Source organism: Vanessa tameamea, chromosome 10 (assembly GCF_037043105.1).
Source record: "Vanessa tameamea isolate UH-Manoa-2023 chromosome 10, ilVanTame1 primary haplotype, whole genome shotgun sequence".
Lineage (NCBI taxonomy): Eukaryota > Metazoa > Arthropoda > Insecta > Lepidoptera > Nymphalidae > Vanessa > Vanessa tameamea.
The window spans coordinates 6,335,135-6,360,826 of NC_087318.1; the positions used below are offsets into that span (position 1 = coordinate 6,335,135).

At 30.5% G+C, this 25,692-nt stretch overlaps 2 protein-coding genes across 2 annotated transcripts in view; one reads left to right on the forward strand and one right to left on the reverse strand.

Moving 5' to 3' along the window:
* Positions 1 to 11,205, forward strand: part of LOC113392034 (neural cell adhesion molecule 2-like) — a 108,317-nt gene extending 97,112 nt beyond the window's left edge. The window contains exons 2-11 of the mRNA XM_026628244.2: positions 2,052 to 2,167; positions 4,200 to 4,404; positions 5,191 to 5,322; positions 5,456 to 5,611; positions 7,153 to 7,240; positions 7,471 to 7,573; positions 8,131 to 8,289; positions 8,902 to 9,019; positions 10,118 to 10,210; positions 10,593 to 11,205. Coding sequence (XP_026484029.2) covers positions 2,052 to 2,167; positions 4,200 to 4,404; positions 5,191 to 5,322; positions 5,456 to 5,611; positions 7,153 to 7,240; positions 7,471 to 7,573; positions 8,131 to 8,289; positions 8,902 to 9,019; positions 10,118 to 10,210; positions 10,593 to 10,780 — 1,358 coding nt within the window. The 3' untranslated portion in view covers positions 10,781 to 11,205. The remainder of the gene's footprint in view (positions 1 to 2,051; positions 2,168 to 4,199; positions 4,405 to 5,190; positions 5,323 to 5,455; positions 5,612 to 7,152; positions 7,241 to 7,470; positions 7,574 to 8,130; positions 8,290 to 8,901; positions 9,020 to 10,117; positions 10,211 to 10,592) is intronic.
* Positions 11,206 to 14,464: 3,259 nt separating this feature from the next.
* LOC113392026 (hemicentin-2-like) lies at positions 14,465 to 25,266 on the reverse strand. Its single transcript, XM_026628231.2, has 10 exons — positions 24,976 to 25,266; positions 23,465 to 23,601; positions 18,905 to 19,106; positions 18,502 to 18,633; positions 18,086 to 18,274; positions 16,338 to 16,398; positions 16,000 to 16,255; positions 15,353 to 15,431; positions 15,121 to 15,258; positions 14,465 to 14,797 (listed from the first exon to the last, which is right to left on the reverse strand). Exons 1-10 carry the CDS (start codon positions 25,025 to 25,027, stop codon positions 14,526 to 14,528), a joined length of 1,518 nt encoding a protein of 505 aa, XP_026484016.2. The 5' UTR covers positions 25,028 to 25,266; the 3' UTR covers positions 14,465 to 14,525.
* Between the last annotated feature and the right edge of the window lie 426 nt (positions 25,267 to 25,692).

The following is a 25,692-nucleotide window of genomic DNA, read 5'->3' on the forward strand; positions in this document are numbered from 1 at the left end:
GTCTCTTCAGCACTTCTCGTATTCCTAATGTTTTTATACAAACATTTAGCAAGTTTTCGCAACAACGACACTAAGTTATCTTTTTATGTCGGTATTTAAATGTCGCATATAACTTTGAGAGGTTGTCTCGTTGCTACAATTGTTGACTAATGTTTTACATATTTTAACTAAATGGAATTAATGTGGAATACAAAAACAACTATTGATTTAAGCGCTACCTTTTATTTACAAAAGATTCACAAAAATGCACCTCATGCAACTTTTGTGTAGCAAAATTGTAATTTTTAGTTTTAAGTTTGGATGCAATAAAGAGGTAATAAATAAATAAAAATCAGCTGGGATTGAATTTTATGTCTTTTCGAAATTTTCTAAACTAGAATCCGAAGAGCAGTAAGTTGAATAGTATTTTCTTTTTAAACGTTGCCTCTGTCTATGAATAAACTATAAGCAGAATGAAAATATGAGAGGAAATTAAAGTGTTTATTTATAGTCGCTATGACAAGGACGGTCAAAGCGATGGCAATATTCGCATACGTTGGTCACGTTTAACATGCATTGGTATGCTTTCTCAACGCGATATTCTATATTTTTGGTTGTATATCGCATAAGTGATTCAAGATATATTATAATATATACTGTCAGAAACAATATAACAATTCTTAGCTTAGCAATTCTTGTGAGAGCACTAGAAAGTAGCGATATTAATGGTTACGAAAATATAATTGTCTTCTAAAGCGTGGCTATATAATTATACCTGAAATTACTTCATATGAGTTGCATTAATTCCTTTTTGGAGGTAATTGAAGTTAACCTACACCAATATATGGAGTAGAATTATATCTTCATCTGCAAAAAAAAATAATAATTTAAAACAATTGGAAATCGTTTATTTCAAATAAATATATAAAGTAGCTAATGACATGATATCTCGGAATTACTCTTATTTTAATTTAAAAAACAAATTCAATCTCTAAGAGAGGAAGTTTTCATACATATGATGTTCGTCGATTGTAAACCAACTTAATAAACATATTTTTTTATTGATGATTATGAACTCACTCTGATTCCTTTTCGCACCCGTTTGTGCGCAAATATACACACAATTGCACGCTCTAATCATTTTTATAATCCGATTCAATAATAATATCCTACAACAACAGGGAGAGTTCAAGCCTAGGACCAACACTTTAACATGCTTTCCGGGGCACGGGTCTATGTACTGCCAAATTGCAGGCTCCGAGCTCCTACTGCGAATTTATTTACGGAAAAACTCTTTATTAGTCCGACTCTGGGCTTGTACCCATGACCTCGGGATTTGAGCCTTATTAGCTAACTGCTAGACCGAATTTTCGACAATCCAGTATTGTCAAGATTATATAAACGTGTTAACGATTAATACATAGTTTATGCTTTTACATTAAAACCGTATTTTTATGCGAGACCACTACTCCTATTATTTGAATGGACCATAAATATCCGTAAAAATATCAGAAAAATAAAATCCTTTAACTAGGCATGTTATGGAGGTTGTTTTGTACTATCAATTATGATACAAAATTGCCTTTTTCATTTATTCAGATATTTTTACGAAGGCTTCAATATTTATGTGCCTAGTATGCGTTAACGTATCAATACATAAATAAAAGGAACATTTCATTCGGATTGTTTGATTTGTCGTGAGAATAAATTATAAAATCGATATGATAATACAATATATTCATTTGACATATCCATTTATCGTCTCGTTTTTTTCCTAACAAGAAGTGAATTATAATACTGCCTGCGGTTGTCAGTTAATATTCATGTATTATATCCACTATGTCATTTCAGAATAGTGTACATTTTTAATGTGTTCTATTTAGTATATAAATAAAAAAAAAGAAGATACACAAAGATTATATAAATACGTATCATATCTAAAGGCGTGAAATGGATCAGTCACTGCCGTCAGATGAAATGTACTGAAACAAATTTTCTCCAATTCTGCTTTAGTTGAATCTCGTTATTGTTGCGTTGTCGAACAATAATTCAAAACTACACGTTTGTTTCAGTCTTGACAGCGGAAATAGACGATGGGGCGCCTTTCCTGCAGGTCATGGCAAGATCATCAGTTTACAATGTCGGCGAGAAGAAAGCAATTTACTGTAAAGGACTGAATTTGCCTGAGGTACGTTCATGAAATTAATAATAATTTAAATTCATAACATAATATTGTAATATAAAATAAGTATAAAAATACATATTAAAATGACGATAGATTTAGAAAATTATAAAAAGGTACACACTCTTCCCTATAATATTTTTTCCTATAAAGTTTTAATTACATTTTACCAATATACCCTCGAAAAAATCCTCAATTATATTCATACGATTCCTTCTAAAAACAATCACGTATATCCTATACATGTAAATAAATAAGAGGAAACTTTTTACTTTCAACAAAATTGTCGAGTTCACATTTCACGCGCCTAATAAATTCTGTTTAACAAAGTGCCTAAGGAGACATGTTGCCAGTATTCACGTATATGACATTATTTTTTCTAATTTAAAAGTTCCTTTGCTCTACTTAACTTCCGTTAACATTCTATTTTTCTTGAAAAAATATTTGAGTTGTTTTCATTTGCTATTACTAACAATCCACCCTGACTTCGCACGGGTAGAATAAAAGTCCTCCAATTAAAAAAGTCTTTATCCTAAGACACATAACTATTGGTTTACGCGCCGCACACCAAAGTACCAGTCGTCATGATTTTTTCCCACATATTCACCAATCATCAACATATCTTAGCCAATTTGCATACACAACATTTCTTTTTGAAATAAAATAACCACTTCAATCAATTAAACACGACGGGTTATTATTGATTTTTTTTTTTTTATTTGCGTTTAATTTTAAAGATAATCGTAGATCGGTAATGCAAATAAATATAATTAATCTTGTACGAAATTTTACTTTCTCTTCCCTATTTCAGATTGGCATAATTTTGGAATGTTTTGATATTGCTTGTATAATTAATCCTGGTTTCGTTTCATAATATATAATACCTTTTAAAATATTACAATATTTCTTTAATTAATTTTCTAATCCCATTATAATTACCACAGTTTGAATTAAAAGGTCAGTAGTTATATTGTTACATACTATTCGAATTAATTTGTAAAGTGACAGACGAGTATACGAAATTATAACTTACAAATAAATGTAAATATTTCTTAATGTACCTTTGATTGTCCATTCGATCATATTGTGAAATTTATTTTTATATGTATAATACCTTTTTTTTAATGGTTTTATGATTTGATATCGAATTCGAATTCAAACAGTTCTAGTTAGAAAAAGCTATTAATGAAACATTTAGTGACTTACACTACATTATAATGAATGATTTTTTTGTATCCATTTTTAACTTTTTCATTCTCTCGCAGTTGAAACTTTATACAGTTCCAGTTGTACAAACAATAAGTAGCATGCGAGTCATATCCAGTAATTCTTTACAGTAAAGATTAAATGACGGTGCAACGAAAACTGAGAATCGGATAACTCGAAAAAAATATATACAATTCGTTCATAATATATATGTGAATATATGCAACAAAATCAAAATCATAATATACTTTATTCAAGTCGGCTTTTACAAGCACTTTTAGATTGTCATTTAACAAACTATATTAAGTGAAGCTACCACCAGTTCGGAATGCAGATTCTACCGAGAAGAATCGGCAAGAAACTCATTAGTGACCCTTTTTCAACATTTTAAAATACAAAGTCATGTTAATTAAATACAATTACATGCGTATATAATTCATCCTCCCTGGAAGTCAACAAGTATTAGCTCCACGCTTTTTTATCATGTAACTGTTGACCTAGACGAGGACGATACATCCAAATTCGATAAAACAATGAAAAATGAATTTCATTGACAAAGAATATTAATATTCTACTGTTCAATAGTATTTAAAAGATTATCACGTCAAAGCAGTAGTTTTAGAGATATTAATAAATATATGTTATTTTGGAAAAATATCAAAGGGCGTGCGGTTCGATATATTCGAACTGTTATGTTTGGCTGGGTGTGACGGAGACCGCTTGCGATGAATAGCCTTGCTTCAATTCTTCCAATGTATAAACATTTTACTTAATAATACTGACCCAAGCGCAAGCTCGCTATGACTAAGGGTTATCTATTCTTTCTCTATAGAAAATCGTATGGTACTCGCCTTCCGGCAATATTGTTGAAGGACGCTCTGTCAAGAATACCAGGGTATATGTAGAACGGCCTAAAAACGAAACTCTAGTCAGTAGCCTTGTACCACTCATCATCCATAGCACCAAGATAGAAGATAGCGGTAACTGGACCTGTAAAGCCGGATCTCTCAGTGAAAAACTGGAAATACTTGTAGGTGGTAAGTAAAATATTTTTGACTTATTCTTAACCTGTGATTAAGTATAAATATAAGTTAAATAAAAAGAGATAAAATTTTACTTTCTAACAGAGATTGTAAAATGCATAATTTATCATTTAATATTATTGATATAAAACTGTAGAACCTAAGATGCCGTCACATAAGGAATAGTTCAGTTCCACTAAGAGGATTGGAAGTGGCATTTCGTGGAAAAAAGCTTTTAGTATTCCTGACAACATTCCACGTTAATTTTTATGTTACATATACTTACTTAATTGTATTAATGAATACAAAGCTAAGGTTTTATTGAAGTTTTAAATAGTGTACAGATAATTTACATACGTACGTTTAAAGTCATACATATGTACGTTTGAATTCTTGAAACGTTAATAATTTTTTGGTATCTATATCTGTACCTATGTAGATTTTTATTCGAAAACTGGAGACAATGTATGGCTTAAGGTGCTAGACTTATAAACTAAGATACTTAGTTAACCTTTATTGCTGTTCAATCTGGGCATGTACAGTTGATTTGTTAAATTAAACGTCGCGAAAAAACTTCATGTTTCGAATGAAATTCTGTGACGTGTATATTAACTAACTTAAATCGTACCAGCATGATGATTTACATTCTAAGCATTCTACTAGAGATATGAGGCCTTTGTGTTGGACATTAACAGCCTTTTATTTTTCCATTATAATATCATATTCACGTATATTTGAATAATATTGATGAGGTGTATTAGTGTATGTATAATAAATGATGTGTATTTCAATCACTTTCAGAAAAAGTTAATTTGAGCGTAAAGGAAGATAGCTTCATAGGAGAGGAGTCGAAATCAGCAAAACTCGATTGCGTAGCTAAAGGTTACCCAAAACCCGTCGTGCAATGGTACAAGGATTTAGTGCCTATTATCGGTACGTACTGAAACGCAAGTTACGTACTTATAAAACCAATTTATCAATCGTCAATATTAAATTCAAAAAGTAATCCTAATTTTTAAACAAATAAAATTTTCTGAAATCATTAATATTGTTTAATTTATTATAGATGATCATAAGAAATATATCGTAAGGAAAAGGGAAGATAACCATCAATTGGAAATCAGGAACTTGACTCACCAGGACACCGGAGAGTACACGTGTAAAGTGACCCAAAAAGCACTGTCCTATTACACCTACAAACGTGTTTTTCTTACCGTACAACGTAAGTACCATTTGATCAATAAAAAAATCCTAAAACCTACTAAATTGGATCATTATTGTAAATGCAAACTATCCGTGTTACACTAAATCATTGAACCGATCGTAATGAATTCTGACAACCACAAAGTCTCCAAAGTCTTTTTGTATTACTTTTTATGTTTATTAGTCAAATAAAAGAGGTACTAAAACTCAACAAGTTTTTGAAATACATGGAAGTATTAAGAGAAGACCGAGTAAGTATCTGATACAGATGACCGAAACAGTAACCCGAGTAAAACGACGAAAGTACAATATTATAATATTAATAATTTTATAACAGTATAAGTAATAACAAACTTTGTCGAGACTTAAGTAAAATTTAAATAGGAAAAATTAATTAGGAGCCATAAAGTCAAATGCGAAAAGTTTTATTAAGATTCGCCAAGAAAAGTTTTAAATTTCACAATCCGACACCAGACAGGGAATGTTTTCATTTATCTGAGCGAAAATTATCATCAAGTAAAATACATGTTTTTAATTGTTTTTAAAGGCTATTTCATGCAGTAACATTGTTGAATTTGAATTAGTAAAAGTAAGTTAATACCAATCATTCTAATTAAAAAAAAAAGTTCATCTGCAATTATATGCTATTGAAAACAGACAGCAATAAAACTTTGGAAAAATTATGACTCATTATTTAAAATTCAATATTCATGTATGTAAAATGTAATATTTCTTGAAACATGCATCTATAATGACAATTGCAAATAAAGATTATTTAATAAAAAAAATCATGTACGTTAATCTTTTTACGTTTTCTGATTGCTCTATAAAAAGTTATCTTAGTTCCAACAATTTCAACTGCACACAGATGGTATTTAAGAGCTTTAGAGCTTAAAAATAATTTATCACGAGCTGTGGTTGGACAAAAACTTAGAGAAATTTTAATCCGCTTAATATTTCAACATAAAAATAATAAAATATTAGATAAGAAAATTAGTGTTAATATTTGGCATTATCTAAAAATCAACCAGCGATTGGAGTGTGATCGGAAGGCAAACAAACATATTTAAGCGATACGTTCAACAAGTGTATGATTAGAGCCGTCTCAAGCTATGCCGGGGCCCTTGGGCATCCATGAATTTGGGGCCCTTTTCGTGGATATTTCAAGCCTTAAGTATAGTTTCAAATAAACGGTGCGGTCATTTTAGTAAATTCGTAGGAATCTGATTGGTTGTACAATCTTAAGGCTATAGTATAGCTATTTCTATTATGAAGGGCAGGTCTATAGGTTTCTACTTTTAATATCGACTATCGTCACTAGCCTTTTGATAAATATGTTAGTTATTTCTTACAAATATGACAATTTCGAAAATATAATGTATAGCAGTCAACGTGAGCATAAACGTGTGAAACAAATTGTTGGTTCTTCGGGGCCCTCTCAGGATGGGGGCCCTGGGCACGAGCCCCGTGTGCTCTATGGTTAAGACGGTAATGTGTATGATTATTAATTTCCATAAAACTATGCTTAATTTGACCACTGGCTTAAACGTTAAATTTTAGATAAACCTGTCATCGTCAACCACGATACTAATGAGGTCTATTACACCAAGTATAGCAGTGAAGAAGTCTACGCTATTGTCAACAAAACGTAAGAATCTCATACTACTCGTAAAACACACGATATGCCCATCATATGCCCATCATATGCCCTGTAAATAAATATTAATTGGTGTAAAATTAAGCATTATTTATATTATCTATGTGATCTGTGTGCATTTTAATTTACAAATATAATTTTCGTATTCTTAATTCAAATACTTTTGCATTATTTACAAATTTAAAGGAGTCGTGAAACGTTGTTACTTTTTTGTTTACTAGCAAAAACATTACGTGTAGTGCTATTGCGAGCCCTCCCCCTACTTTCCGTTGGAACAGGCGACAAAACGGTTTCGATGGAGATGCTATTGAAGATGAAGAAACGGTAAGTGTTTAGTTAGATAATAAAATATCTCTTTAATTTTTTAACTTATGATTTCTATAAGTTTAACCAAAAAATAAAATGGATCCAGTGAGCGTAAAAAACTAGTCTCACTAACAAAGACACATCGTATAGACTCAAAGCTTAGTTTATTCAAGTAGTCGCTTACTTTTGAATCGTTATTTTATACGTTATTTATAACGTCATAATAATATTACCTCTTCACGGTCGGACACAGCCTCATAGGATAAATGGGAAGGGAAAATCCGTTTTGGGTTTCCATACTCAACTTGAAAGCTGAATGAAACGGTAAACCTATTTGGATCACAGAACAATAGCATATAGTGCAGTAGATTATACAGACTAAATCAATATATTTTTGTATTAGTTGTTTAATTTATTATTGTATAATTTTAGTATTATTTAAAAAAAAATTATGTGTTCTAAATAAATCTGTTCTTATTTTTATAAATGATTATATGTATATATGTTTTATAAAAAACCAACGAATACTATATTTAAAATTAATTATTAATATTTCATGCAAAATAATTTTTCAGGTCTTGAACTCTGCCGATGGTACCACTTCGGTCTTACAGCTGAGAGTATATAATGAGAGCTACCTGGGCGAATATAAATGTTCTGTTTCCAATGACATGGGTCATGTCTCTATTGTCTTTGACGTCCAATTGGGAAATAAGCCAAACCCACCAGACTCCGTAAGTTTGAGAACATTTTATGTTTACTGATAAAATACTTAAATCTTTTGTTTAAATAATGGCTGATGTCTTCCATTTCGTCAAATGTAATTTTGTTATGAGACCCTCATTTCATTTTCGAGTACTTTTCATCAGTGGTTTCATTATCCAACTTAGATTTACCTTCCAAGATGGTCTTTTACCAGATTTTTAATACAAACAGTTTTATCAAAATTGATAAGTATTGTAACTAGTATTTTTTTTGATAACAATTATCATTTATATTAATAGATTAGTCATTGTTTAATCATTGCTGTCATATTTCGTTAACGGATGGCGTCATAGAAGTTTTTTAAAAACCTTTTTTTTTACGTAAATAAGATTCTACTTTCGACTATACTATCGTAAATTAGGAGGGTTTTTCCAATATTCTTTCGTATCGTATATAGAACCTTTTCGAATTTGGATTTTGACCAAGACTATAAACTACAACCATATTGATTTTTTGTGTGATGTTCAGACTATACACATATCTCAAAATTTTTCTAATATCATCCCAAACAAATCATATTTAAAAAATATATTTCATCCCCAGATGCGTATCCCACCGTCACATGTTGGTATGGTTTTCAGGTGAACTTCATGTACGCTACGGCATCTGAGATGATTTTCAACGTCACTTGCTCAACGTGCAATTTGGCGGTTGAAGAAGAAGACAAGTCTCCTGACCCCAAAAATCTTACGGTTATCGGTAAATATCTAAATGAACCGAAATATAAAAAAGTCGAATCAAACGTAATTTATAATTTTCCTAGATTTTAGGGTTAGTTAGCAACAAATTGCCAACAATTTTTTACCAATACAAAGGCCCAATAGATTAATTATATATATCTCAGCTAGAGTTCGTAGGTTCTAATACCAACAACCACTAGTGAGTATTTATTTTTATTTATAATACACGCGCATAATGCGCAATAAATTCATCATTCATTATTCGGAATGTACCATATGTATGAATGTTTTGGAATTATCTTCAAGGAAGATACATTTTTATTTTTAATTAGGGAAAAGCTATGTCCAGAAGTGGGACATTTACTGGCCGTTTTTTTTATATATATACTCAAAATATATCAATGAAATCTCTACTGTGAACTAAGCCTTCTGTAATGATTACAAAAAATAAATTCAGATGTTATAATATGTTCATACAAATAGCCCTAAACTAAGCCCTGATTAAATATCGTCCATATTTGTTCCATCGCCGCTCAAAGGCCTTTTCTGTTAAAGAGAATACTGAGTGTAATCCAACACTCAGCTCCAGTACGATTAAGCAAATTAAAGTGTTAGAAATTATTTCAGCACTTGTAGATTTCACTGAGTATAGGATTAATGGAAAGCACAAGCGTCTACTAATTTATTTCGCGTGCTCGTCTGAATTAAGGACCTATAATTTTAAATATATATTGAAGAATTGGAAGGATCTACAACAATATTTTTATGTCATTTATTTTTTTATCGTATAATACGTCGTAGTGTTTAATTTTACATCTTCAAAGATTCTACTATTAGAGAAAAGACGAGATAATTATATTACATTGTCCTAGCAGCGACAGGTAATCTCTTATAATACTTAAACACATTTAATATTAAATTCATATAATCTCGCGATTTGTCGTAATATTTAGGCTAACTCTGTTTGTTGTTTTTGTAATTTTTTTATGTTTGTGTACTTATGTAAATAATATTGATATATTCGCAATAACTCATCATTAATTTCACTCATTTTTCTTAATTTTTAATATTTACTTGTAACTGAATGATAGTAAAGATTGATATTTTATTTTTACAGGTTATTCATTCCAGCTCGTTCCATTCCAAGAAAATTATCCCGCGGATTGGGACGCAGCAACAGAATTCAAAGTTGATATTGTATGGTCTAACGGTAATTACATACTTTTATGTCATTTTAGCAAATTATATGAATATTTATAGAATTATCTTTTAACATGTTTATAACTATTTATTTATTACTAAGGTAGTAATAAATAAATAGTTACTTAGTATCGTCTTATATCTTTTAAGACCTACCTCATAATAACCCTTGGGAATACTTTTGTTGGTCAAGGTCGTTGAGGCCCGAAGTATTAATGTCGGATGCTCTTAACACAATAATGTATTTTTTATTTACCTAACTAAAATATCTACTAATTATAACTAGGAACTTCGAAGCTAAATACGAATGAAGTAGGATTTAAATTACTCGATCGCCATTATAGAGAAAAATCATTTGTGAAATGTATTCAATTGTTAACACTTATCTTCAGATACATTATTCACTGTGGGTCCGCTGGCCAACAAGACGACTTACCACGTGCGCGTGAGCTCGCGTAACGCAGCCGGAACGTCGGAGTGGGTGGAAGTGTTACCACCACCCTCAACGAGCTTCGCCGTCAAACTGGTCGTATCCGTCGTCCTTTTATTCGGCGCCTCGGTGTTCGCGCGTTGTTATTAATTTTTACTAAGAAGGATCGAGCTTATTTCTTAGAGCGATATGAATTGCGATGTTGTAGTGTTACTGTAAATAATTCCGTTTGATGATTATGTAATATAATGTATTTATCGTTGGATTTTCTTAAGGCTCGATCGGCTATTCGATGTTAACCGTCAATAATTCCTTTCTAGAAATGATAATTATTATTTTTATCTATTTTGTTGAACTTAATTTTTAAGTTATATGATTTTTACGACATCGCAAAAATATTTGACACATTGGAATTAAAATGGTAACCAATATTCGCGCCTCATTAAAAAGAATCCTAAAAAATATACAAAAGACTTTATATAATTATTACTAAGACACTATTCTTAGCTGTTAACACATTTGAATAATTGAAAAACATTCCAAGCAACCGTAGATAGAAAATGTAATTATTTAAGTCGATATTGTGTGTTTAAATTCATAAAAGTGTTCACTCTATTGATGTATCTACGTTATAATTTAAGATTTTATGATTATTATAACAAAAATATAAAACGCGATTATACGTAACTGAGAGGAAGAAAATTTTGCTTCAGATATAATAACAATAACTTCGCTTACAATAAACGCATACAATGAAAGTCGAAGAATTCATAATATAAAAGCTGTAAAATGTATTGCAATTCATATGAATTTTGTTGTGTATGCCTCAAACAAAATGAAAGTTCATTTGCACGAGTGCGTACTGTCTTAAATTTTTTTTTATAAATAAAAAACTATTGGGAATATTTTTAATAAATCACATTATACATATGGTCTTCAAATATTTGATTTAAAAAAAAAAAATTAAAAAGTACATTTCGTCCACGTCGTGATTTTCGCTTCCGATAGAGTTATATAAGATTGATAAAATGTGTTTGTTGTTTCCCTTATGTCATTATCATTTTATAAAAAAAATAGACAATAAGCTTCTTTCATTATTGTAATATTATGCGCTGTAATATTCATTGTTTTGTTTTTGAGAATTATTATAAAACATGTATTGCAATATTGCAATATTCTCGCTAACGTAAACTTTATAAATGGAAATATTTAAAATAGTAAATAGATCTCATACGAATGTCTCTTATGTATTAAATTTATTTTTCTTCACCTAACACGTTTCGCAGTACTCAGATTATCATTACTCTTAAGATATAAGTATCAAAGTGTAGTAGTAGCAGGTTATGAAGCAGAATGTAATCTCTGCTTGATTTGTGGTCGCAATGTAAATATAAAAGTAAATGTTGTTCGCTTATAATGTTTAATTGTATAGTATTTTTAATGAATATGTGCAACTCGTATAAAATTGTGCTTATGGCGTTTGATTTTATTTATTGACAAACACGAAAATTTTATAGAGAACAAATCACAGTCAACTTCTATATTTAACCAACCAATAAGAATCGAGCATTTAAAACAGACGACTATCTGAAATCTTAATACTTAGCTCCAGTTTTACACTATTTATTTTGTAAGTATATAAATATATTTGTTTCAAATCTCTTATTGCTACTTATCTTTCAGACATCACTTATCTTCATATAAAACTAAATAGTTTGTATATTTGTTTATCTGAATGCGATTATTTCAGAATGTATCGATGCATTTTAGTAGGGCATTTTCCTGAAAGATACACCTACGACGGCGAAGTAGTAACGCGGGTAAAACCACGCGGAACAGCTAGTTCACATCAATCACCATAAACACAATTTTCGTCATATGTTTTAGGATTGCACTGATTATATTTATCTTTTTTAATATTAGGGTGTTATTATTTGATGTTAAAAATTAAAAACTCTAACTAAATTTAGACGATGACAATATTAATTACTTCAAACCAGAGTACGCTTTGCCGCTTTTGATACCATTCGTACCTAATATTTATATTGGATTCTAAACGATTGCGTATTGAAACTTGTAATTTTCACAAAGTAAAAACGGTCAAATATTTATTGAGTGGTAATCGTATTGTACGGGATGACTTGTCTTATTCATAATTGATTTTTAATTCGATACCAATTAAAATTACCGTCAATTTTATAAAGTGTTATATTACAAGGTGTAACTCAATTATAGATAGTGTATACAGGAAGACTGAATTTCTTCTATTTTGCGTTTTACTTTCTACATTCTAGGTATTATATATTATCGTTTTTATGAATGATATATGTATGTAGGAATTTAATAAACGAATTTCTGTTGTTAAGCTTAAAAAGCGCGTAGGTCCCTGCCAAGTCCCATAGGGGCAGTGAACACATGTTCCCACATCGTACTTCCTTTGAGCAGTTTCAATTACCGTAATGTTTTATGTCAATGTATATATGTCAATGGTTATCTCGCTCTTAATGTAAACAAATTGTTAATTACATTACATACACTGATTCTGCTGATATTAAAGGTGGTTTATAAAATATTTTATTTTTTATTCCTCTCTCACCTATACCTTTGTCTGTATAATTATGAACATTTATTATAAGTAAATAATACTAAATTCGAAAATAACGAAATAAAAAAATAAAGTAATAATTTTCAGTAAAAAGTAAAAATAACTCAACTCAAAAGTAAAAATAATCACCAACCACTCATCGTGTATGCTACCGCCAAGCAGTAGTACTTAGTATTGTTATGTTACAGTTATTTATTATAATTTTACCATTTTTCTTTTCCACGCTTTTCACTACTTAAAACTATATTTATAAGATTATATATAAATAGCGTAAGCCGATTGTTTGCCCAGTGGTTAGGGGACGATAGCTGCACATAAAGAATCGGTTATGGTCTCATTTTGAAGAGAAAATTAAAGAGGATTCTGGATTGCAATTTAATAAATTGTTACGATGTAAGAAATAATAAATTTTAGAGAGCAGAAAAAGACATGGGCCGGTTGGAGCGGCTTTTTTTATGTGGCCGTATTAAAAAAAATCTAATGAAATACGTACGACATACATTTAATAACTGTAGATAATGTGTAATCAGTGGTGAAGATGTTTTAACACCATGAGAATTTATATACGTGTTTATCTCTAAACATCGTTTTTCGCTTCTGATGGTTAAAGATTAATAAAAAAAAAAAATTACTACTTTGGCATGTTTATGGCAGTAGTTTAACAGAAATGGGAATGTTCAAAGGCTCTTTCCGTAGTCACAGCTTCTCCTCCTTTTCTTAGAGCTGATGCAAGACATGCTGCACTGATAGAGAGAGAAGCCATGAAGGCTATCGCAACAACGATCTCACACCTTCAAACATAACGTTCTTTATTTATCTTAATTTGATGAAAAATGACACAGTTTTCAAACTGAGATCCATAATAATTGATTTATCTTCTACTTGTTTAGTAAAATAGACGTAAGTATTTGCCATGCCATGTTTTGAATTGCCATATAATCATTAATGGATTGGATGGAAAGAAACAGAAAAAAAATATGACGTGGTTTATGTATTTATTGAAATAAATATTTTTTTATCGCCATTCTCTTATTACACGCACTAAAATTGCTGAAATTATCTAATCACGACGGTATATAATATAATTTATATAAAAAATGAATCGATTTATGTTTAAATGGAATATTTTAAGTATAAAATTAACTTTTCATTAAATAAATTAATATTTTTGACCATTGCATGAAATGTAATTTAATGATAAAAAAAATGTCAAGTTTAAAATCATTTCTAATATAATATATATAAATAATTCAAGTGTTTATTAACGCTACAATGAAATGAAAACAAGACTCAAACCATACGCATAGCAAACATACATCCTATACCTACGACCAAAATACCACCAACGAAAAATATTCCATAGAATGTTCCGTCAGATATCTGGGCTGCTTTAACCGGTTCGGGTTCATCATCAACTTCTTCGACTAATTCGATTTCAGGCTGTTCAACTGTTGACGCGAGGATTGGTTCTGACCAGAGAGAATCACCAGCTTCATTTGAGGCACGAACACGAACCCAATATTCAGTTTTTTCATTTAATTCGGGCAACGTTAGTGTAAAACCTGTAAAAATATATTACGTGTAATAATATTTACGTTCCTGTAATAATATTTACGTATTTACTAAAAAAATTACGAATATGCTTTTAACGAAGTATGATATCTTGTCGTTGGTTAATGTTACTTGATTAAAATTTAATCTTATTCAAAATTAAATTGAATGATATTTGATCATAACGTTTTCTGGTATTTTCGTCGATCAGTCTTGCATGCATTACATTTATTATTATTATTTAACACTTGGAATGTGAAATAAAAAAGAAAAAAAAATGGTCAACTTTCAGTTTCAAGTGACGTGTAATATATTACAAAGGTATTCATTTTACCTGAACTTTTACCATCTACAATATCATAACCATCAATTTTCAACAAGGCCTCTTCTGCTTTCTTCCAGTCAACATCTCTAGGCGTACCTACTCTCTTTTTTAATAAACTTTTGAATTCCATGTATTGAATAAGTACTTCTGAAAAACCAGAAACACTGTCAATAAGATCCGAGGTACATTCAATTAATCTACGAGTATATTAACATTTTATTTGAATTGTATGGTAACCAACCGTCGACTGGAAAAAGTATTTCGCCATGCCATTTGACTTGAAAGTGAATTGCGTCGTGTGTAACATTTTCAACACTTATCTACGAAAAAAAAAACAATAAAACATACCACAAGTAATACTTAATTAATAAATATACAAACTATACGCTATGGCATAATCTCTTTATTATTTTGAAATAAGTCTCGTTTATCTCATAATGTTTTTAACACGAGATTGAAATTTGTTAAATGGAAAAGTTAAAGTATCTGAAGAATTTATCAAATTATTGAAATGAAAACATTGCCTCCGGAAATCGGAAACTCGCGAAGTTTTTAATTTCGCTCGGTGATTCTACGATCTTTTAAGCCAACGAAATGTTTTTTTTTTTTTAATTTAAATTAATACATACATAAAATATGTATATTGTTCATTAATATTTATATTTCTCCACAGACGCGCTGTCTCCATCGACGTTAGTCACATTATTTACAATTATTATATTATACACAGTAGTGCCTGCCAAAATAATCTGTATTTATTTAGTTTAAAGTATACTATATATATGCACTTTTCTTCATTGAAGTGAAGCTTTATTTATTATGCGGCATTAGTTATACATTCCTGATGTAAAGATTGAATTAAAACATGTATTTAAAACTACAAAATACCTCAGTCGGTTTCCTTGGTTTCTCTAATTTTAAGACGGCGAAAATTTTATCAACCTCTCCGTACAGGTTGCTAGATCTACATCGGTATCGTTGACCGAACGTTGACTCATTAGCTACTAAAGTGAGAACAGCTTTCTCTCCGTCGTCTATTAGTTTTATTTCATCTTTAGAAAATTCGGATAAAATATCACCGTCTTCCTTAAACCATCTATAGATTGGTGTGGGATGTGCATTTGAGGCGCAAACTAAATCCACGCTGAAATTAACGAGTTGGGAGTTAATAAATGTATTTAATGCTTGCAGTCAAATAACTAGAACTTATTTGTGACTTACTGTACCTTTCATTTTCCTTCCCCGGAACCAGAGCTGTATCGTTTCCATCTTCAAACATAGGAGCATCTAATAAACATAATAACAAATACGTTACTGGAAATACCGTAAACTCGAATAAATACGTGCAATAAGTAGAAAACAGTCACAATAATATATTGAGTACAAGACAAACAGATATTAGCTCAAATAAAGTCGACATAAATCTGTTATATTGTCGATACAAAGTTTACTTGATTGTTGGCCTTTGTGAAATGCATTTATTTTATTTATTTATACATTGAAATAGTTACATCATCAACTTATCACTAAACAGGTAAAATTAATAACTGATGTGGGTACTATTCAAAGTGATAGGTTACGTCATTAAAGGTGTAAACAACATTGAAAGCCATCTAGATAGGTACCACTAACTCAAATATTCTACCGTCAAACAGCAATACTTAATATTGTTGTGATCCGGTTGAAAGGGAGAATGGGCCAGTGTAACAAGGTAAAAGGAACATAACATCTTAGTTTTTAAGGTTGGTGTCGCATTGGCGATGTAAGGAATGGTTAATATTTCTTACGATGCCAATGTCTATGGGCAGTGATGGGATGTGAACACTTATCATCATTGGGGCGGTGCGGATTGATATCAAATCAAATCAGTATTATGGACCTATGCAGTAGCATAATACTCGATAATACTAATTTATCGAATGCAACATTTATCAACCGAAACAAATATTTGTTAGCAACAGTTGCTATGCTCTAACCGTAATAACCACAGATGGCTCATTTACTAATCCGCCTTTCTATTGTATAAAAAAGAAAGAAACATTAATATAGTTATTCCTGCTAGATTAAGAAATTTAGTAAATGAAAATATGTATTAAAACTCGTCTATGGTATACAAAAATAATAGCGTATAACGCCATCTATACGTGCTCGTTAAAATTAATATTACTCAAGTCTGTATTTTGAGACTTTACAGCAGCGCCATCTTCTTACACCAATGATAACTAAATCTTTAATTTCTTTGACAGTTGGGTTCTTATTAAGAGTTCTAAAGATATGAAGCTCATTATGACATAAATTGACGCCAGTAACCTATAGTTAGCAACTTTATCGTCATAATTTTATTTATGGCCTTTTACATTTGCATTTTATACATTTATAATACTTTCTTCCTTAAGCTTTGAACGTTCTTTTTGTGGTTTGTTCCCATTTGATACATAGATGGGAAATTGGTAACAAATTAAAATTAAATTTACTCTTAATTTTATCAAATTCACCGGTCTATCTTTTACTAAAACGTATGTCGCGTAACGCAGATTCCAAAGTTCATTTCTTAACAGCATCGGTAGCAAATAATATATATAAAATTCGTATTTAACATATAATTCAAACTACATATTACTAAAATAATATGTCTTCAGTACAGCGAAATTATATACAGGTCGTGCGCTAAGCGAACAAAAATGACAAAATTTTTATTTTTAGTAATTAACTTTCCATCGTTATTTGGTTTGTCAGGATACGTTACATCATTCTACTTTTACTATAAACTCATTAAACGCCCTTGGGGAGGATGGCTGGTCATCTTTAGCCTTAGCATTGGTTATTCTTATAATCTAACTAGGATGACTAGACTTTACTCTAAATTAGCTTTATTTACTTTAACTACTGCACAAGTTGTTTCTTGTATAGACTAACTATATATATAAACCCTTTTGTATATACATTTATAAAGAAATATTTTTCAAATACCTACAATTAACAAGTAGAGTTATATTCAAGCTTGTACTTGCAGTACAATCATCTAAATTAGGACTTTCTTGTATCGCATCGCAATTGTAAACTCCGCTGTCTTGTGGTTCCAAAGATGTAATTGTCAAGAGACCTTCGAACCCTTGGCTATTGTACTTAGTCATGACTTGATATTTCGAAGGATTCACGTCCTCTAAAACAAAGTTACACAACGAATCACCATTAGTCGGTAGTAGAAGTAATTACATAATTGACTTTAATGTGAAGGAAAAAAAACATTGTATAAAGCAATAAGCCGTAAGCGCACGCGCAGGAATGAACGCTTGAATGTACACACGTACGAAATGCGCACGAATGTCAAATTATTTAAATAGCGAGGGGAAAATACTGGTATCGGAGAATTGTCCGATTTGTCCTTACCTGTGATAATTTCCCCATTCCTATGCCAAAGTAGTCTGGGTTCTGGTTCACCTTTAGCTTGACAAGATAGCGTTATAGATCGGCCACGGTCTACTGTTACTTCTGTCGGCGTGTCCACAAATTCGGATGGATCTATATATTACATGAGTTTAGAATAAATTATAAATAAATCATCTCATTTATTTCTTAGTTACCATTTGTAATTGGCAATAGTTATGTGATAAGTATTATAATAATTTATTTACGTCGACATTGAATCAATGGTTAATATTACTATGGTATTGAGAGCGAATAATAACCCGTTTAATTTAAAACTCATTGACGAGGTGAGTTTTATTTGCCATCATTGTGTGTTCATGACAGCAACAGACATACTTAGTTGATTCGTTTAATATTAACTCACCTATAATGCATAGTGAAACATTACGCTTTACAGCACCAGACCGACACTCCCAAACTCCGGTATCTTCTAAATTAGTATGACTGATGACAAGAACCATGGCTGGTATACGAGTTCGGAATGCAGGTACAAAATGTTCCTGAGTAAACACCCTGTTCGTTACTACCCGTTGCACGACGTTTCCTGAAGGATTTATCCATTCTACCTGAAAAATATATTAGAAACCAATCTCTTCTTACCGGATATGTTCATATGTAATGTTATACATATATAATTGTATATGAAAAAGTGATGATAAATAAAACGAGCAAAAAAACCTTTTATCAATCAATCAATCAAAATATACTTTATTCGAGTAGGCATTTACAAGCACTTTTAAAAATCAAAGGATGAACAGTCAAAAAACAGGATGTAAATAACCTAGTATTGAATTAAACTCAGCGTCTTCTATGCACATAGATATGCAAATTATACAAAATATGCGTAAAAGGTATTTAGTCGGCTAGAAACGCAGCAAGAAAAATAAAGAGAAAGGAAGTTAGGGGTGTGAAGTAAGATGACAAACATAATTATAGATTAGCTAAGATACTGATATAATTAAAGAAATTTAGAGTGAGTAAAGTACATTATGATCTATTCTGATGTCTCTAATGACTTCGATCTATTTTAATACCGTCATATTATTTTTAAATATGGCAATCAACAGTAACATGCCCCGAATTAGCTCTAACAAAAATTGTAATACACAGAATGCGTTACCACTGTGTGTAAAATTAACCTTGGCGAGATCACACGTTAATGTTTGTTTTTTCTATAAAACTAACAATATTTTTGATCTTTTACTTATAAATGTGTACCGACTCATCGTACACGTAATTAATAGAAGACATATTTTTATGGTAATATATTTTCTAAACCTTCTGTCTCTAAATCTATAAGTCAATATTTTATTGCTAATTTTAAAATTAGTAAGTATGTTATTTATTTTTTACCATTACTAATACCCATTTTTTACACATTAAAATTATTAAATAAAGGCTATCTATAAAATATATAAAGACTCATTTCTATAGACTTTTTAGACTCACTAATGTGTAACACATTTTTTTTTTATATCTGTTATAATTTTCGCAGCGTTCAGTTAAAAGCGTCTATGCTGCCAATAATATTACATCGTTACATAAGGCTATGTTTAAAAAATGCAACATATGAATATACTGTAAAGCATATGTGTGACCTTAATCTATGAACTTAAATAATATGAAATTTCCTTATTAAACAGACTTGTAGTCGTTGCGTGAAACCACATAAAAAGTCCTTTATAATAATATATTAGTATGAAGTAACAAGTATTGTTTTTTCTTTTGTCATTGAATAATTGTTCAAGTCACAGTTTTTTCATAACATGATTTGAATTTCAAAAAGTTAATTATAATTAGAAGTCTCATTATAATTAGAAACTCAGTTTTTTTTTTAAATAGTACTATGTTTTTATCGATTTTAATTTATATAATCTCTTATAATAACTAATTTATCTAAGTAATATTAGCTAAAATTTATCACAAAACTTAAAAAACGGATCAAATACTATTAAAACGTTTTAATTAAAAGTTAGAAATATATATTGATTAGTTTAATTTAAACAAAAAACTGAGCGTGGACGATTTTGGAGTTGGTATATAAAAATAAAAGCCCGCATTGACATTAAAAATACAAATTATTTCAATAAATTCCTCTAATTTCGTTTTTAAAGAATAATCAATTTAAGACAAATAAAGACGCTTACATATATTCACAAGTTCTCTAAATTATTTTATCATTAAGATATAAATCTTATTTGTTATAAAAATAAGCCGCTCAGTTAATTAAATATTCCTATAGTTTTGATTATATACAATTGAATTGGCTTCTCTTGTTGGGTTGGATGTCAAGACATTTTAAGATATACCTAACTGTTACGAGGTTTCGCATACTATTTTTAATATTGTGGTTCGGATCTTATTTTTAGAGTAATCAAACCGTAGTTCGTTTCTTAATTAATTACTTATTGATTGGAATTCGTGCAAGCCCGCCCGGGTAAGTACCATTCATCTATCATATATTCTACCAAGCAGCAATAATTAGTACTGTTGTGTTCCGGTTTGAAGCGTGTGTCAGCTAGAATAACCATAGGCATAAGGACACCACAGCAAATTTGCCACTAATTTTGGGAAATCAGATTAGTCTTAGTTCCCACAGTTGGTGGCGCATTGGCGATGTAAGAGACAAGATGTCTATCTGCTAAGAGTCTATTAGTAGTGATGACCAACTGCCATGAAGCGGCACATCTGCCTACCTACATACGAATTAAATAAAAAACGGTTTACGCTCACTTAGCGCCACTTATAATAATATAGCAAAACATTTTAATAGGAAATTAATTTTGTTTATTTGTAGCAGGCGTTTTAATATTTCACGTTCTACCGTGCATGAAACGAATCACGGGAAACTTTTAACCGGCATAAAAATATATTTAATTAGATTCAATAGTATATTTTGATAGGTTATTAATTTTACGTGTTGTTTTAATTTATTAATTAAATATTATATATCATTAGGTAATTCTACATAAGGTGGGTGGACCATGGAAGGCCACGCTCCTTTGAAGGCCAACTATTGAAAATTCGTAGTTATTGACATGTAAGGACATATTCCTTCTGCTATACACTAAGATGCATCAAAATCAAGGCCACAGATGCAGAGGCAAGTCGCATGCGCTACTATTGTGGCTGTGCGATCTCATGCTTCGTAGACTTTGTCGTCGACGCTACAATTGTTAATCGCACGCACAGAAAAACAAAGGTTTTAAGTTAAATAACTTATTATTATCTCATATTTGTTACTGTAAATTATCGTATAAGGATATGTTTATGGTATTTCAGAAAAATAAAATAGTTTTGCCTCGATATAAGTTAAAATATTGGTAGTATTCTTAAGTCGTTGGTTCCTTATAAGGCCAATAAAAAATTTGACGGTCGGCCTTGCTAGGGTACATGGGCCTTACAAGGAACTTCTACAAACCATATAACATATGAATAGTTACTTTTTATTTATAAATACGTACCGTTACAGTTAAAACAATGTTTATATTTATAATATTTTTATTTGTAAGGTTTATTAAATTTTTTAAGTCTTTCAAAATTATTTTGACAAAACAATTAGAAGAGGATTTATCACGGCGAATCAAACGTTTTGCAAAATTGGGTGTACCGCTTACGCCTAAATTTTATCAGGAAACAAACCTTTTTATTTTGTAAGAGGTTTAAAATCAAGAACACTTTAAATATGTATGCACAAGACTGACCGGACACAAATGGTCCAGTATGTTTTTGGCTCGAAACCCATCTATTTCAAAAAGAAAATCCCAGTTAATGAATCCAGCTAGAGCTCAAAAAATGAATAAGCCCATTGTAAAATACCATTTTGAAGAATCTCACTTCTTAAAAAAAGTAATTGATAATAATTGTTAGTTTGGCCTTCTTAGCAACATTTTGGCCTTACCAAGAACGGACCAAAAAGAAGGTCAATTTAGGTAAAAAAAAATGTTTTGAATTTTATTATAAAAAGCGTTAGCAAGTTGTTTGATGTCAATATAATACTCATTACTACTATTTTTAAATAATTCCCATGAATATATTCTTAGTTATAGGATGGTGTTCAACTAATATTCGTTGAGTTTTTTAAAGACGATAAAAACATATTGAGCATTTAATGTTTTGCTTAAATGAAAGAGCTTATTGTGTAATTTTAGTAAAAGCAGATATATCAATTGTTACAATTATATTTTTAAGTCAAACGACTGATGTATAATACTGGCCCTGTTTGGAGCCGTGTTCCTTGCAAGGCCATTTGGAAGAGCTTAATAAAACTTAATTTTAATAAAAAGTGATTAAAGCTAGCTTCAAAAAAAGTGATTTATATGGTACACAATAAAACAAAGTATTACTTAAAAATTTGATTCCTTCATTTATCCAGTTAATTAACGAATAAAAAGTGTTTGTTCCCTGGTCCACCCACCTTATAATACAAGTTAGTTAGATTTTATTGTTATCATCTATCATTTAATACATCAACATACCGTAAATCTCCCAGTGCCCAAACGCCTACTTATCTTTGAATGGGCAAAAATGTTTGGCTGTTTTTTTTTTGGGGGGATCTTAACTATAAATTTTAAATTGGCTAAGATAAAATCAAACCTATAATGAATTCATACAATCAAACAATAAATTCCGAATGTCTTGTATATTTATGACTGTTCTCTTGTATTAGTTCTTCTGATTGGTCGTCAGGTGTTAGCCATAAAAATGTCCTTCCTTGAGGTTTAAACTTGCTTCATACCAAATATCATCAAATGCGGTTGGGTGGTTTGGCCGTAAATGAGTAACAAACAGAAAGGGTTATTTTCGCATTTCTAATATTAGTACAAAGTATATATGTGCATATATAAACTTATTAATGATAACAAATTGGTTCAAATAGCTTATTTTTTAAGCCTTACCTTATTTTTAATTAATCTATGCTTACCTTTTGATTCTTATTGGTGCCTTTACAAATAATAGATTTACGTACACCAGCATTATAATAAGCCTTATCTGGCCCATAATCTATATTTTCGATTGATAAGCCCCGCGTTTCCTTTTGTATTGATTTTGATCCGTAAACTAGAATTGGAAAAATAAATGTTTATTCTCAATACATATTAGCATTCATTAGTATATTTGCGGATGTCTATTTAGCATTTTAAATAAGATAAAACAGTGATATAACCTAAATACACATTTGCTGATTGTGCAAATAATCCTAGAACAATTATACTGTAATCCAAAACAAATATTTATTTATTTATATTTTAGTAGAAAATACAGCGCGCTTCGAAGAAGGTTTTATAACACATGATAACATCTTAATAATTTATACATGTGTGTGTAATATTATTTAATCGCGGTGCATCTTATGGTATAAGTTTTATGCATATATTTTACATTAGCAGCGTGTAAATTTCCCACTCCTGGGCCAAGGCCACCTCTCCCTTTAAGTAGAAGTTTGGATTCCACCACACTGCTCCAATGCGGGTTGGTGGAATCAACATGTGCCAAAATGTCGTTGAAATTAAACACATGCAGGTTTGCTTACAATGTTTTCCTTCACCGCTGAGCACGAGATGAATTATAAACACAAATTAAGCACGTGAAATTCAGTGGTGCTTGCCTGGGTTTGAACCCGAGATCATCGGTTAAGATGCACGCGTTCTAACCACTGAGCCATCTCGGCTCGGCATATATTTTCTAACTTGTCATTTGCAAAAAGTCGTATAGATTGAACACCATGTTAAAATGGTACAGCATTCCACTTAGAGCTTATTGTGTTCTACAAATGGTCTTCAATGACTGCTTATGCCTGACAACCAAATCAAAAAGCACTTATATTATCTGAATGAGTAGTGCAGTAATTCACATAAAAATATTATAGAATAATCTTGAAAAAAATCTCCTATTAAAATGTATCAGTATGTATGTAGTATCAGTGTATGTAATTTATAGTTTTCAATCGCCGTTTTTTCTTTTATTTCTTTCTAGCAAGCATTGGAGAGGCAAAGAATACTAAATTGTATACCCTTCATTTTGGCTATCCGGAACTGATTTGTTACTGTTGTAAAACTTTTTAAAAGGAACAGGTAGCAACATCCGGTTTTTGCTTAATATACCACAAAATGCAGCCATTAAACTTAACGCCATATTTGTGACGTAACGCCTACTAAACTAAAGTTTTTTTTTTGGGTTGGGAAATAAATATAAAATAAGTTAGCAGCAATAAAAACATTTAAGATAACAACATACTACAACTAACATTTATCATTGTATTATGGCCGAAAAGTAATTTGGTTTTTTTACGGAACGAAATAAATATTGTTATGGTGTACAATATTGAGTAACTGGAAAGTAAAGCTGCATTATATAATAAAATAAAACCTCTTTTGAATTATAAGTCGCATAACTATTATTAATTTAATATTTAACAAGTGAAAAAAATTATACCTGCTCTATAGAACATATAAATGAATACAATCACATAAAAAAACCACTTCATTTTTATTTATTTTTTCACTAGTCACGAAATATGCACTATTAAAACTTTTCAACCCAAAGTTTAAGCCCATATAGACTTCATGATTGCTTCAGCGGTAGACCACAAATGGGTTTAATACGGTATGTAGGCTTACACAAAACGTTATAATTAATGGGGCCACAGAATTAACGCAAATTATTTTCATTATTTCTAACAATGTCACCGGTATTGAATCAGGAAGTAACACTTAAAGTATGCTGAAATTAAAAAGGTCATATACCTAATAAGGTGTTTTGCTGCCGTCATAATTAACGACCAATTACTAGAATGACATAACTATAATCATTCATTCATCATCATTCATTCATATATAATTATTTTTTTTGGTCACTTAAGTTTCAGTATAGGAAGACAACTACTCTTAGTCTGAACCTATTAATTATTCAATAATAAATATATATATATATTTAAAACTATCATAAAGTATGATGACGTCGGTCATTTTCAATAACCAAAACCGAAAGACATATTATACACACATATTGTACACGAGTATATTATATGGAAATGCAGGTGCACTCTCTAATCCCTCAGTCTTATTATCCGACGGGATAGAAATTCGCCACGACCACATCAGACGCAGGACCGATGCTTTACATGCTTTCTGAGGCATGAGACTGTATACG

Excerpts from the sequence above, each read along its gene's own strand:
- LOC113392026 (XM_026628231.2), bottom strand. The coding sequence starts at position 25,027 with ATGAAGTGGTTTTTTTATGTGATTGTATTCATTTATATGTTCTATAGA. Across the intron at positions 16,256-16,337 it reads CCGGGGAAGGAAAATGAAAG|CGTGGATTTAGTTTGCGCCT; the intron begins GTACAGTAAGTC and ends CGTTAATTTCAG. Across the intron at positions 15,259-15,352 it reads AATACTTTTTCCAGTCGACG|AAGTACTTATTCAATACATG; the intron begins GTTGGTTACCAT and ends CTGGTTTTTCAG.